This window comes from Salmo salar, chromosome 25 (genome assembly GCF_965601325.2).
Source record: "Salmo salar chromosome 25, fSalSal1, whole genome shotgun sequence".
NCBI lineage: Eukaryota > Metazoa > Chordata > Actinopteri > Salmoniformes > Salmonidae > Salmo > Salmo salar.
In genome coordinates, this window is record NC_138315.1 from 36,040,509 (window position 1) to 36,056,910 (window position 16,402).

The following is a 16,402-nucleotide window of genomic DNA, read 5'->3' on the forward strand; positions in this document are numbered from 1 at the left end:
AACACCAAAGGTAATCAAACTTTTCTAATAGTAAATCGGAGTTTGGTGAGTACCACACTTTGTGGGTGTCAAAATAGCTAGCCTGTGATGGCTGGGCTATCTACTCAGAATATTGCAAAATGTGCTTTCACCGAAAAGCTATTTTAAAATCGGACATAGCGAGTGCATAAAGGAGTTCTGTATCTATAATTCTTAAAATAATTGTTATGTTTTTTGTGAACGTTTATCGTGAGTAATTTAGTAAATTCACCGGAAGTGTTCGGTGGGAATGCTAGTCACATGCTAGTCACATGCTAATGTAAAATCTGTTTTTTGATATAAATATGAACTTGATTGAACAAAACATGCATGTATTGTATAACATAATGTCCTAGGATTGTCATCTGATGAAGATCATCAAAGGTTAGTGCTGCATTTAGCTGTGGTTTGGGTTTATGTGACATTATATGCTAGCTTGAAAAATAGGTGTCTGATTATTTCTGGCTGGGTACTCTGCTGACATAATCTAATGTTTTGCTTTCGTTGTAAAGCCTTTTTGAAATCGGACAGTGTGGTTAGATTAACGAGAGTCTTGTCTTTAAAATGCTGTAAAATAGTCATATGTTTGAGAAATTGAAGTAATAGCATTTCTAAGGTATTTGAATAACGCGCCACAGGATTCCACTGGCTGTTGAGTAGGTGGGACACAAGCGTCCCACTGGCCCAGAGAGGTTAACAAGGCACAACGGTTAATTGAAATGCATTCCAGGTGACTACCTCATGAAGCTGGTTGAGAGAATGCCAAGAGTGTGCAAAGCTGTCATCAACTAAAAAGATGGCTACCTTGAAGAATCTCAAATCTAAAATATATTGTGGTTTGTTTAACACTTTTTAGGTTACTACATGATTCCATATGTGTTATTTCATAGTGTTGATGTCTTCACTATTATTCTACAATGTAGAAAATAGTACAAATAAAGAAAAACCCTGAAATGACTAGGTGTGTCCAAACTTTTTACTGGTACAGTATATCTATACACATCTTTTTTCAATATATGTTCCTTTATTATTTTCCACTAACCCTACCACCTTCCCGCTAATAGGTGGCAGGTAGTTTAGTGGTTAGAGCGTTGGACTGGTAACCGAAAGGTTGCAAGATCAAATCCCTGAGCTGACAAGGTAGAATCTGTTGTTCTGCCCATAAACAAGGCAGTTAACCCACTGTTCCTAGGCCCTCATTGAAAATAAGAATTTGTTCTTAACTGACTTGCCTAGTTAAATAAAGGTAAAATAAAATAGGAGTAAGCTAATGAACAACAACAGTTAGGCTTCTACAGCTGTGATGTTTCTATTTGTTTTTTCTTTAACTCTGCATTGTTGGAGAAGCACCCGTAATGAAGCTTTTCACTGTTAGTCTACACTTGTTGTTTATGAAGCATGTGACAAATAACATTTAATTTGTTTTGTTCTTCATCCCCACACCCTCCCTACTTTCTCCATCCCCACTCTCTACCTCCTTTCTATATCCCCACTCTCTCTCTCCCTCCTTTCTCCATCCCCACTCTCTCCCTCTCTTTTCTCCCTTTACAGTGTCCTGCAAGGTGACAGCCCAGGACTTGTCACAGGTGGAAATGGTTGAATTAGAGGTGTGTGTGAGTGTGTGTGTGTGTGTGTATGGTGTGTGTGTGTGTGTGTGTGTGTGTGTGTGTGTGTGTGTGTGTGTGTGTGTGTGTGTGTGTGTGTGTGTGTGTGTGTGTGTGTGTGTGTGTGTGTGTGTGTGTGTGTGTGTGTGTGTGTGTGTGCATTGTCTTCCTTATGGTGTTCCCATTCCCTCTCTCTGTAGAGAAAAGTGGTGTGAACAGTGGATGACTCAACATTGTGAGAATCCCATCAAACAGCTGTGAGATAGTGAGACACAGGGGAGAGACACAGAAGAAGACAGAGTGAGAAAGAAAGAGAGAGAGACAAACAGAGAGAGGGGGCAGCGAGGGAGAGAGGGAGAGAAAGAGAGAGCGAAAGAGAGAGAGAGGAACAGAGAGAGGGGGCAGCGAGGGAGAGAGGGAGAGAGAAAGAGAGAGAGAGGAACAGAAAGAGAGAGAGAGAGAAGAGAGAGAGAGAGAGAGAGAGAGAGAGAGAGAGAGAGAGAGAGAGAGAGAGAGAGAGATGGGAACAGAGAGAGTGAATTAGAGAGAGAAAGAGAGAGAATCACTGGACAGTGCCCAGTGCCACACAGTAGAAACTAGGACAAAAGGGCCAGTGTCAGCTCCACATATTTTGTAACAGACAGTTAAGTTGTATGAGAACCTCTGTTGGTTAAGACTCTGCCAACGGTAGTGTGAGTAGCTTTACATATGCTCAGTTGTAATGCACTGCACTAACTCAGTAAAGACAAACCTCGGTTGACAGCCACAGGCATAAACTGCTGGTAAGAACTACAGTAGGACCATGGGGGGGAAGTTGATGCTATGAATCATAAAGGGGAGGCTGTAGAACTACAGTAGGACCATGGGGGGGAAGTTGATGCTATGAATCATAAAGGGGAGGCTGTAGAACTACAGTAGGACCATGGGGGGGAAGTTGATGCTATGAATCATAAAGGGGAGGCTGTAGAACTACAGTAGGACCATGGGGGGGAAGTTGATGCTATGAATCATAAAGGGGAGGCTGTAGAACTACAGTAGGACCATGGGGGGGAAGTTGATGCTATGAATCATAAAGGGGAGGCTGTAGAACTACAGTAGGACCATGGGGGGGGAAGTTGATGCTATGAATCATAAAGGGGAGGCTGTAGAACTACAGTAGGACCATGGGGGGGGGAAGTTGATGCTATGAATCATAAAGGGGAGGCTGTAGAACTACAGTAGGACCATGGGGGGGGGGAAGTTGATGCTATGAATCATAAAGAGGAGGCTGTAGAACTTCAGGCACTGCTTTGAAGTGGGAATGTTTTTAGATAAGAGAGGTTACAACACAACAAAAAGAAAAGCAAATCAACCAGGAATGTATATCGACTCCCATATTGACTGTGTGACACCTTCATTTGACTCTGTCTCCAGTAACTCTGCTCTCCTGCTGTGTGTTATGGTGCTACACCCTCTTCCCAGCATGGCGGCCAGGCAGGTCAGGGTCACAATGATGTCACGGGGTAACTTTGTACCGTTTCTCCAAAAGCCTTCAGCAGGATTTGGCTCTTAGAGTCGTTAATTAGCTACTAGCAGAAATTGCTGAGGAGCTCATCTGATAACTGGGCTCCCCTGCGCTAGAGAGAAGCCTGAAGCACTGAGGGAAAAAGAGGGGGGGTAGAGGGATGCTGCGAGCAATAGGCATCCAGAAATACAAAGCAATAATGAAAACGTTCAGTGTGTTTCTCTCGCTCCGTTTCACTCTCCCCAAACAAAAGAAACCTACGCACAAAACCATTCACACCACCTTTCCCTCACACACCAACATAATCATAACAAGCACAAACATAATGTAAATACACACACACAAACAGTTGTGTATTTGTGAACGTGAATAATTCATTGGAGCTCCAGTCTTACATCTGATAAAATTAGGTACATTAAAGAATTCACACAGCAGGCTGTTATGTCATAGCTGGGGAGTTCTGCTCTGTGCTGCACTGAATGGCCTGGTAAACGGAGCTGCTTTCTAGGTGCGGCACACAAACATGCACACACACACACACACACACACGGCAGTAGTCAATCATAGCTGTGTGGAAGAAAGCAGGAATAAACCAGAATATTGACAGAAAGTCCAGGAGCCAGGTGGGATATTGACAGGTTTCTCCTGAACTACGTCTCTGGAAGCGTCATGAAGGATCAAGAGAGTGAGAGTGAGTGAGAGTGAGAGTGAGAGTGAGAGTGAGAGTGAGTGAGAGAGAGAGAGAGAGAGAGAGAGAGAGAGAGAGAGTGAAAGAGAGTGAAAGAGAGTGAAAGAGAGAGAGAGAGAGAGAGAGAGAGCATTTTACTGCACGACACATTGTTGGTGGACAGACTGCACGACACAAGAGTTGTGTTGGTGGACACACGGGAGAATACTGAAGGACGCTGACAACACGTTTCCATGGGAGTGGAGGCAGAGTTAGAGTGCTTGTCTAAGAGACACATTTTCTTTGTGTGCCTGTGTGCCTGGGCCAGTAGCTAGCTGCTGCTTCTGGGAGAAAACACACACAACTGTAATTGAATTTGACCCACTGCCATCATCAGAGAAAGGGAGGGAGGGAAGAGACAGTGATGGAGAGGGAGAGGCAGGGAGATAGAGAGAGAGAGAGAGAGAGAGAGAGAGAGAGAGAGAGAGAGAGAGAGAATTATAGTGAGCATGTTGTGTGTGTACTGATATTGTTCAACAGTGAGTGAACTGTGTGACATTCAGAAGTCCCCTATACATTAACGTACATGAATGCATTATAATCTGAAATGCAGGAAGTGGCATGTTTACCAGATGAAAAAAGTCAGATTCACTTGACAACTGACCAATAACATACAGTACAAACGACCCTCCTTGTGGATAAACCTTGCTTTAGTGCCTGTTCTTTCCCAAGAGCTGAAATTCAAGTAAATGACTTCAAATAGTTGTCACTTTACTGTAAAACCTCATCAAGTTGACAGTAGGAATGATAAGAGGAATTCAGCAAATACAGCGGAGAGGAGGGTGGAAGTAAGGGAATGACACAAGTGATTTAGAGAATAGAGAACGAGTTCAAGAGAATAAAAGGGAATGAGAGAAACAAATGAGAGAGACAGCTGGAGAAATGGAGAGATAGAGGGAATGAGATGGCGGGCAGCAGGGATGGAGGGATGGAGAGATGGGGGAATGAGATGGCGGGCAGCAGGGATAGAGGGATGGAGAGATGGGGGAATGAGATGGCGGGCAGCAGGGATAGAGGGATGGAGAGATGGGGGAATGAGATGGCGGGCAGCAGGGATGGAGGGATGGAGAGATAGAGGGAATGAGATGGCGGGCAGCAGGGATGGAGGGATGGAGAGATGGGGGAATGAGATGGCGGGCAGCAGGGATAGAGGGATGGAGAGATGGGGGAATGAGATGGCGGGCAGCAGGGATGGAGGGATGGAGAGATGGGGGAATGAGATGGCGGGCAGCAGGGATGGAGGGATGGAGAGATAGAGGGAATGAGATGGCGGGCAGCAGGGATGGAGGGATGGAGAGATAGAGGGAATGAGATGGCGGGCAGCAGGGATAGAGGGATGGAGAGATGAGGGAATGAGATGGCGGGCAGCAGGGATAGAGGGATGGAGAGATAGAGGGAATGAGATGGCGGGCAGCAGGGATGGAGGGATGGAGAGATGGAGGGGATGAGATGGCGGGCAGCAGGGATGGAGGGATGGAGAGATGGGGGGATGAGATGGCGGGCAGCAGGGATGGAGGGATGGAGAGATAGAGGGAATGAGATGGCGGGCAGCAGGGATGGAGGGATGGAGAGATGGGGGGATGAGATGGCGGGCAGCAGGTATGGAGCGATGGAGAGATAGAGGGATGAGATGGCGGGCAGCAGGTATGGAGGGATGGAGAGATGGGGGGATGAGATGGCGGGCAGCAGAGATGGAGGGATGGAGAGATGGGGGGATGAGATGGCGGGCAGCAGGGATGGAGTGATGGAGAGATAGAGGGATGAGATGGCGGGCAGCAGGGATGGAGGGATGGAGAGATGGGGGGATGAGATGGCGGGCAGCAGGGATGGAGCGATGGAGAGATGGGGGGATGAGATGGCGGGCAGCAGGGATGGAGGGATGGAGAGATGGGGGATGAGATAGCGGGCAGCAGGGATGGAGCGATGGAGAGATGGGGGGATGAGATGGCGGGCAGCAGGGATGGAGGGATGGAGAGATGGGGGAATGAGATGGCGGGCAGCAGGGATGGAGGGATGGAGAGATCGGGGGATGAGATGGCGGGCAGCAGGGATGGAGGGATGGAGAGATGGGGGGATGGGATGGCGGGCAGCAGGGATGGAGGGATGGAGAGATAGAGGGAATGAGATGGCGGGCAGCAGGGATGGAGGGATGGAGAGATGGGGGGATGAGATGGCGGGCTGCAGGGATGGAGGGATGGAGAGATGGGGGGATGAGATGGCGGGCTGCAGGGATGGAGGGATGGAGAGATGGGGGGATGAAACGGGATGAAATAAGCCCTGTGAGGACAGGCCTGTAAAATGACCTTAACCCAGATCAGTATCTATCACTCCCGGACAGGAAGAGAGCACTCAACACCAGCAGGTTTCCTAAGAAAGCGACAGATGAGGACAGGGGGATGAGGAGAGGAAGATATCAGCATGTTGAGACAGACAGAACCCTTGAGACAGGGTCATCTGAGAAGAGGAGAATTATGGGAGTGCAAATTAAATTACACCGGAAGAGACATACAGGTCTGGACCTGCAGGAAACACTGGGCTCTGTCTGTGTGTGTGTGTGTGTGTGTGTGTGTGTGTGTGTGTGTGTGTGTGTGTGTGTGTGTGTGTGTGTGTGTGTGTGTGTGTGTGTGTGTGTGTGTGTGTGTGTGTGTGTGTGTGTGTGTGTGTGTGTGTGTGTGTGCTATTTGTAATGCACATTATGAAAGCACACACACAGACACATTGACATATGTGGTGAGCCAGGTTCACACAGAGTCCGAAGGTCGTAAAGACCACACATGGACGGGATGGAGAGAGAGAGAGAGAGGGAGGGAGAAAGCATGGCTTAATGTGAAGTGGTAAAACACAGACACACTAACACGCTGTAGTGTGTGTGTTTGTTGTGCATATAGAGCGCCCAGCAGAACACAGAAGAAGCCCTTTGACACCTGATACCTGCTAGCTGCCAGTGTGTGTGTGAGGGAGAGGATTAGTGGTCAGAGTAACAGCACTCTCTCATTGGCTCTCCTGATGCAGGTCCTGTAGGCCTGTTAAATCTCTCTATTCCTGATCTCTCTCTTCCTGCTCTCTCTCTCTTCCTGTTCTCTCTCTCTCTCTTCCTACTCTCATCCTGTTCTCTCTCTCTTCCTGCTTTCTCTCTCTTCCTGCTCTCTCTCTCTTCCTGCCCTCTCTCTCTTCCTGATCTCTCTATTCCTGCTCTCTCTCTTTCGCTCTCTCTTCCTGATCTCTCTATTCCTGCTCTCTCTCTTTCTCTTTCTTTCTGCTATCTCTCTTCCTGCTCTTTATCTCTCTCTCTCACACACATTCTCACTCGCTCACTATAAACTATATTCAATATGCTATAGGAGGGACATTGACCGATACATTAGCTACCCCTAACCTCAGCTGTTTACGTTCCACTGTCGTTTTCCCTCCTCTATTCTTACCCATACCAGAGACTGCTCAGGGCAGGGGTCTTGGAAAGAGAAAGAGATGACCCAGCTTAAGAGTTGTCTAGGCAGTGACAGTATGTGATTCAGGCCTAGAGTGCTGTGCTTGTCTAAAGGTCACACTAACACAGGAATTCATTAGCAATTCAGATGTGGCTAAGAGGGTAAGAGGCTGCACAGGCCCTTATTGCATTATCAGGGAGTATGGCGGCAGCTAGCATATTCAACACTGATTAGGTGACGGAAAGGGGAGGATAATGTTATGTACACTACCGTTCAAAAGTTTGGGGTCACTTAGAAATGTCCTTGTTTTTGAAAGAAAAGCTTGTTTTTTGTCCATTAAAATAACATCAAATTGATTAGAATAACAGTGGAGACATTGTTAATGTTGTAAATGACTATTGTAGCTGGAAACGGCTGTTTTTTTATGGAATATCTACATAGGCGTACAGAGGCCCATTATCAGCAACCATCACTCCTGTGTTCCAATGGCACGTTGTGTTAGCTAATCCAAGTTTATCATTTTAAAAGGCTAATTGATCATTAGAAAACCATTTTACAATCATGTTAGCACAGCTGAAAACTGTTGTACTGATTAAAGAAGCAATAAAACTGGCCTTCTTTAGACTAGTTGAGTATCTGGAGCATCAGCATTTGTGGGTTTGAATACAGGCTCAAAATGGCTAGACCTTTCTTCTGAAACTTGTCAGTCTATTATTTTTCTGAGAAATTAAGGTTATTCCATGTGACAAATTGCCAAGTAACTGAAGATCTCATACAACGCTGTGTACTACTCCCTTCACAGAACAGCGCAAACTGGGTCTAACCAGAATAGAAAGAGGAGTGGGAGGCCCCGGTGCACAACTGAGCAAGAGGACAAGTACATTAGAGTGTCTAGTTTGAGAAAGATGCCTCACAAGTCCTCAACTGGCAGCTTCATTAATTAGGGCGAGGGTCCTTTTTTCAGAATTTCCGCCTGAGACTGACGTGCCCAAAGTAAACTGCCTGTTACTCAGGCCCAGAAGCCAGGATATGCATATAACTGGTATCATTCGATAGAAAACACGTTGAAGTTTGTATAAATGTTAAAATAATGTATGAGACTACAACACAATTGATAGGGTAGCCAAAATTCCAAAGATAAACCAACCGGAATTCTTTTTTTTTGAGATCCCATGCTCTTTCAATGGAAAGCTATGGGTCCTATTGTCACATTCCTCTTCGTCAGAAGATATGTTGAAATCGCTGTCGGACAAAGTGGACCAATATGCAGCGGATTGCGTGCTCATCATCATTTATTTTAAATGAGAACACGAGGAAAAAAACAATAAACAAAACTCACGACAGGAACAGTGTAGCAGGCTAAACAAAAGCAGTGCTAACATACAACTACCCACAAGTGACAAACAAAACACACACCTACTTATAGGACTCCCAATCAGAGGCAACTAGAAACACCTGCCTCCAATTGAGAGTCCAGCAACCAAATCTGCACATAGAAAACTTAATCTAGAACCTACTCATACTAAAACATACACCACAAAACCCCGGAACACATAAATAACACACCCACCATACAAAACAAACATACCTCTGCCACGCCCTGACCAAATAATAAAAATAATCCTCTATACTGGTCAGGACGTGACACATATGCAATTCCAGCTCCCAGATTGCAATTCCTATGGCTTCCACTAGATGTCAACAGTCTTTGTTCAAGGTTTCAGGTTTTTTCCAAAACGAGGAAGAATTTTGAGTTTTGGTACCGGGAGTCACAGTTGGAAATCAGTCTGCGCACTTGCTAATTTTACTTATCTATCGAACATACTTCTTTCCGTATGAAATATTATAGATTATTTACATTTTAGGGTACCTGAGGATTAAATAGAAACGTAGTTTCACTTGTTTTAATGAAGCTTAGCAGTAGCTTTTTGGATTCCTTTGTCTGCATGTTGAACGAGTGGATTACTGAAATCGATGGCGCCAACTAAACAGACTTTTTCGGATATAAAGAAGCATTTTATCTAACAAAATGACCATGCACGTTGTAGCTGGGACCCTTGGGATTGCAAACAGAGGAAGATTTTCAAAATGACAGTGATTGTTTTATCGCTATTTGTGATTTTATGAAGCCTGTGCTGGTTGAAAAATATGTTGATGTGGGGCATCGTCCTCAAACAATCGCATGGTATGCTTTCGCTGTTGTAAATCGGACAATGCAGTTAGATTAACAAGAATGTAAGATTTTTACCGATATAAGATACTTGTATGTTCATAAATGTTTAATATTACGATTATTTATTTGAATTGCGCGCCCTCCAATTTCACCAGATGTTGTCGACAGGTGTCCCGCTGACGGGACGCCTAGCCCTTAAATACACACACACACATTCATTCCAAACACACACACACACACACGCACACACATGCACACACACACTCTCTCTCTTTCTCTCTTCACACTCATTCCATCCCTGCATCCCTAGCACATCTGGAGCAGCATATCTGCCAATCAAAGTCAACTCCATTTCTACTGCTGACAGACAATCACACAGGCCATGGAGCTCATTTACACAGACCTCATATCCTGTTCCTGTTCAGGCTGACATGAGTCTGACTGAGGTTTTACTGGCCTGTCAAGAAGAATATCAGCAGGGCTCTCCAACCCTGTTCCTGGAGATCTACCGTCCTGTAGGTTTTCACTCCAACCCTGTTCCTGGAGATCTACCGTCCTGTAGGTTTTCACTCCAACCCTGCTCCTGGAGATCTACCGTCCTGTAGGTTTTCACTACAACCTAATCTACCACACCTGATTCTAATAATTAGCTGGTTGATAAACTGAACTAAGTTAGTTACAACTGGGGTTGGTGCGAAAACCAACAGGATGAGAGTTCTCCAGGAACAGGGTTGGAGACCCCTGATATGGAGGGTGACTCAATCATCATCATCATCATCATCATCATCATCACCATCATCATCATCATCTTAATCATTATCATCATCACCATCATGATCACCATGATTATCATCATCATTATCATCATCACCATCATGATCACCATCATTATCATCATCATCATTATCATCATCACCATCATCATCACCATCATTATTATCACCATCATCATCATTATCATCATCACCATCATTATCATCCTCATCATTATCATCATCACCATCATCATCACTATCATTATCACCATCATTATTATCATCATCATCACCATCATTATCACCATCATTATTATCATCATCATTATCACCATCACATCATTATCACCATCATTATCATCATCATCATCATCATCATCATCATCATCATCATCATTATCATTACAATCATCAACAACCATCCTCACCATCATCACTATCATCGCCATTATCATTATCACCACCAATACTTCTCTGCTAGTCTTTTTAAGAAACATTTGTGTGATGAAAATGCCAAACAACTTGTATAATCTATTTACATACACTCCCACCAGACACGCCACTATGGGTTTCTTCACTGTACCCAAACCAAAAACAGATGTAATGCTTAGATCAGTTATGTAGAACCATGTGATTGTGGAATGCTCTGACACCAGAGATTACTCAACCAAAAAAAGTTTAGCTTTAAAAAAACAGATAGAAAACAACACATATTGTATGACAGTGCCTCTCCTCTTTCTAAAGAACTAATTGACCTGTATATAAGAATATGAATATGTACTGTATATAAGAATATGAATATGTACTGTATATATGCATATGAATATGTACTGCATATATGAATATGAATATGTACTGTATATAAGAAGATGAATATGTACTGTATATATGAATATGTACTGTATATATGAATATGAATATGTACTGTATATAAGAATATGAATATGTAATGTATATATGAACATGAATATGTACTGTATATAAGAATATTAATATGTACTGTATATAAGAATATGAATATGTACTGTATATATAAATATGAATATGTACTGTATATAAGAATATGAATATGTACTGTATATATGAATATGAATATGTACTGTATATATGAATATGAATATGTACTGTATATATGAATATGAATATGTACTGTATATAAGAATATGAATATGTACTGTATATAAGAATATGAATATGTACTGTATATATAAGTATGAATATGTACTGTATATAAGAATAGGAATATGTACTGTATATAAGAATATGAATATGTACTGTATATAAGAATATGAATATGTATTGTATATATGAATATGAATATGTACTGTATATAAGAATATGAATATGTACTGTATATATAAATATGAATATGTGCTGTATATAAGAATATGAATATGTACTGTATATATGAATATGAATATATACTGTATATATAAATATGAATATGTACTGTATATATGAGTAGTGTGTAAATAGTATTTGTGTTGTCTCTTGGTGTCTTTCCAATAGCAATATAAAACAATGCATTATGTTTGTTTTTGTATTATTTTATTTTTTACAATTGTTTTATGTAATGTCCTTGTCTATAACTGTTCTGTACTTTGTCATGTATTTGTACATTGTATGTGGACCCCAGGAAGAGTAGATGCTGCATCCATGTGTAGTAGCTAATGGGGATCCTAATAAACTAAACTAAACCATTGTCATTATCACCAGAAAAGCATACTTAATGCTAGGCATAGACGCTGTTACAAACTTAAGGTGATTCAATAACATACGCAGGCTGTATTGTATGACAGGAAAAGGATGAAATTACTCTTGCCTATATGAATACAAGTGTTACTGTGATACAAAGATAGATCCTGGGGGAAGACAAAGTGCAACACAGGATGTATTTGGGACAGAATCAGGTATTATAGCAGTTCCACTCACACATATAGCTTACAGGTGTGTAGTGCTGAGCAATTAGTGCTTTTTGAAGTCGGTTCGGTTTCAGTTGGATTATTACAAAATAATCACAGTTTTCGTTTTTAGAATTATATATATATATATATATATATATATATATATATATATATATATATATATATATATATATATTACAATAAATGCACTATGCATTATGTGGGTTGAATGCTGTAACAACACAGAATAAAGTCCCATGATGGTAGTGACTGCCCATTACTGCTTAGCACTTATTAACCATCATTTATTCACATTACTTTACTTTAATAAAATATTTGCTTTATTTGAAGACTTTATTATTTAATTCCAATCCATCTCTATAGAGCTGATACCTATGCTGTCTGACAAAATCATTATTGTGCAATGGATTATGGTCATTGTAGTTAATTATAAAATGTTCAGTGCTAAGCTATGTAGAATATCGGCCTGTTGGAAACTACAACTCCCTACTACTTCACACAGTTTGGGCTTAATCTGATTTATCTCTACAGAAATTTACAAGAGATGAACAGCTAGTTTTCAAGTGACAGTCCATCATCTTGTATTGCTTTGCCTCATTCAGCTGATCACACTGGAATGAGAGACACTCCCTCATTCAGCTGATCTTACTGGAATGAGAGATACTCCCTAATTCAGCTGATCATACTGGAATGAGAGATACTCCCTGATTCAGCTGATCATACTGGAATGAGAGATACTCCCTCATTCAGCTGATCATACTGGAATGAGAGATACTCCCTGATTCAGCTGATCATACTGGAATGAGAGAAATGGACCAGGAGCACGCGTGTGATAGTGATTCCAAAGCGCCATTTCCTGAGAAATACCACACTAAACTTTATCACAACATTGACTAAAAGAGCAGTGGGGCCGGTTAATATTCAGGAAGACAGTTGCTGCTTATTTTGGGAGGTTTTTAACCAAAGAGTGGCCTGGCGTGGTTCTTTATATTTCAGCACCATTCAGACACACAGCTGGGCCAGATCCCACCACAGAGAGAGAGAGAGAGAGAGAGAGAGAGAGAGAGAGAGAGAGAGAGAGAGAGAGATCCCTAACCTGTGTAACATTGCTGCTTTCTGCGCCACACTTGATCGAGCACAACTATGACTACACATAACATTTGGGGCAACAATATGTTGCCAATGACACCTACGATTAAATGCGTGTGAGCGCGTGCATCTGTGTGTGTGTGTGAGAGAGATGGATACTGTCATCTATTCCACAATGGTGCATTATTAGCAAATCTTGGTTGTTTCAGTTACGCAATACAACTTTACAAAATCTGGACTCTCCCCTCTGAGAGACCTGTTTGTTGAAGTGTGTTGACCGACCGAGGCAGCAGTGCACTGTTCTGTGCTACAGAGAGAGGTGTCATTGGAACAACAACAAACCGGGAACAAAGGCTTTTCGCCTTCCGGTAGATTAGGTACAGAAATCAGTGGTGCGCTATTAATGTTATTGAAATGCTATCACCTCCGAGCCCAGGCTGCACTAGGCACTAGGCCTTCTCCTCTCCTCTTCTCTGATAGCCTTCAACACGGTAACAGATTATCTCCACACCACACTCTACTGAGGCCTGGATGGTTCAAAACAGTGGAGAAGATACGTACCTATAGTCCAATACATCCTCCTAACTAGGTTTTCAAAATTACAGGAACTTTCAACAAATTCCCAGGTTTTCTCAAAATCCCAGTTGGAGGATTCCAGGAATAAGGAGGAAATCCGGGAATCCTCCAACCGGAATAAATGAAAAACAGAGAATTTATTGAAAATTCATGGAATTTTGCAACCCTACCCTTAACACACACACAAACACACAGAAAGAGAGCGACAGAGAAAGAGAGAGTGAGAGTGTGAGTGAGAGAGCTCTACATCTGATGCTTTCAGAACCATGGAGAGTACCCCCGTCTCTCTCTCTCTCTCTCTCTCTCTCTCTCTCTCTCTCTCTCTCTGGTTGGTTTTCAAAAGGAGTGATGAAAGTAAGAATTAGTCTTGTGATACACACAGTGACAACCTATTTTTTTGGTGTCCTTTGGGGTTTAGACCTGTGATGCTGTGTCTGCAGCCCTGAAGGCCAGTTACTTAAATTATTTGATTCAAACTATCTCTCTTTTTCTTTTTTTTTCTCTCGGGTTCCTCTCTCTCGCTCTCTCTTTCTGTTGTAGGCTAGGCCTATGCCACACACAACAACCGTTACAAATTAACTCCTGCATAAAAAGAATCCACAAGTGCTCATCCACTCGCTCGAGCTTGCACAAACATACACACTACACGCGCGCATACAGTATAGGGAAGACAAGTGTGATGCGTCTCACAAACTCTTTGAAAGGCTAGAGGCAAGTTTTGGGGAAGAAAATTATATACATTCCCACATCGAGATTGATATCGGTTACCATGACGACTTGGAATCCATCCAACTCCCGTATAAGTGTGTTGAGGCGGAAAAAAAGACAATAGCTAGTGCTATGATGATATTTGCAATCCAATCACATCCTACCTTGCATTCTTCCATACATGTCCTGACCGAGTATTCATCCGTCTCATATTTCTCAACCAGCAGCTCAAACTCCTGGTAGTCCTCCTGAGCTTGCCGGTCAAAGCGCTGGTAAGCGCGAACACACTTGCTGCATCCCAGCGTGTCTCCCTCAGCCACGTCCAGGCTGCAGTTTATATTGTCCGGACTCGTAAACCCGCTAAACAAATCCAAAAGAGAGTAGGAATTACAAAAAGAAAGATACAAATCGCTCAGATTCACGTCCGCCGACTGCGTACCCTCCTCCCCGCCTCCGGAGAGGCCAAGGCACACGGGCTCTGCGTCTGTGAAAGTGAAGCAGTCTTTAGACAGGCTGTCCGGGTGACATATGTCCAGTCGCCATAGAGGTTTAGTAGAATTCCCTATAAAAATAACATCTAGCTCTCTGATTAGGCGGCTGTGGGGGGAACGGGAGTCAGAAGAGGGGATGTGGTGGTGGTGAGTCGAGTTTAGGTACTCGGCCATGTCTGTAAAGGCGAGCTGCTTATCCTGCCACTTGTCTCGGGTTCGCGTCAGTTTGGCCTCGGCGCAGAACCACAAGTGATCAGAGAGCAGGACCGTGATGAAGAGAAGAGAGGCCAGCGACAGTCGCCATCTCTGGGCCCGCTCCGACTCGGTAAATGGCTTCTCGTTCTCTCGGGGTGCAAACCAGATTTTTAAGCCGTCATCTTGCTGCCGACACATCCAAGCACCCCTGGTCATATTTTAGGAAAAGCGCAGCTCTGGCCGACTCCACCGCGGGGGCTCCTCTGCCACTATACTCATTGACTTGGGGAGATGGACTCCGGTTATTTCTCCTCGGTAGCGGTGGGCTGCCGTGCCGCCGTCGGTCCTTTGCGCTCCTCTCTCCCGCCCGACCCCGTCGGTGTGCTATTCCGATCCAATTAGCGCGCCCGCACAGATTAAGCCTTGCGCTGCCGCATCCCCGTTCTCCATGGCTCTCCGGGGGGAAACCGCGTTCTCTGTAACCGCATGCCTCGCGCCCCGCTCCCTCTCTTCTGCTCTCCGGGGTTGTGCTCGCGCGCAGAGAGAGACCAGCTGTTGCGAGCCTCTTGATGCTGGTGCCGGTAATACTGTTGTTTCCCGGATTCAGTTATGAGAAATCAAAAGCCTTTTGATTGTACGCCAGATCATCTTTCCAGTCCGTTTCTGGGCAGAATGCCTTGGATATTTTCTCCCGATGGCCACAGTCATCTTGGACCTGGGTAAAGTTGCCGCCATGTTCGTCTTAAAACACTTTTTGGGGGAGCTGGGTCAGTTTGCGTCATCTCCATCGCTGCAATAGCTGCAATCGTTGCGCAGTGGCGGAGCAGCCTACTTATTACATACACAGATACATGCAGGCGGTTAATGGCACTAGCCCACAACTCTGGACCCCAGGACACGCACAGGGATGAAATGTGAGGTCTGATACCTGTTACCAGTTGGGTTGCAAAACATATTGGCTTCATAGTCAGCACTGTTGCCACTGATGCAATTCAGAGATTGGGAAGAAATAGAGCAGAAACACGTAAATTGTACAATATTTCTCTTAAGAGTTCATTTCATTTAGCAAAAAATGTATGGTGCAAGATCATAAACAAATTATGTGCCACTTTATTTCAATGCCATGAATGACAGGTTGCTCAAGATTCACATTGAAAATGGACATATATCCATATCCTGAGGATGTCGGGAGATGACGTTCAAAACCCG

At 43.6% G+C, this 16,402-nt stretch overlaps 1 protein-coding gene across 1 annotated transcript in view; it reads right to left on the reverse strand.

Annotated features, from left to right (window-relative positions):
• Positions 1–15,988, reverse strand: part of LOC106586656 (NALCN channel auxiliary factor 1) — a 254,367-nt gene extending 238,379 nt beyond the window's left edge. Inside the window, exon 1 of the mRNA XM_014174170.3 lies at positions 14,672–15,988. Coding sequence (XP_014029645.2) covers positions 14,672–15,409 — 738 coding nt within the window. The 5' untranslated portion in view covers positions 15,410–15,988. The remainder of the gene's footprint in view (positions 1–14,671) is intronic.
• Between the last annotated feature and the right edge of the window lie 414 nt (positions 15,989–16,402).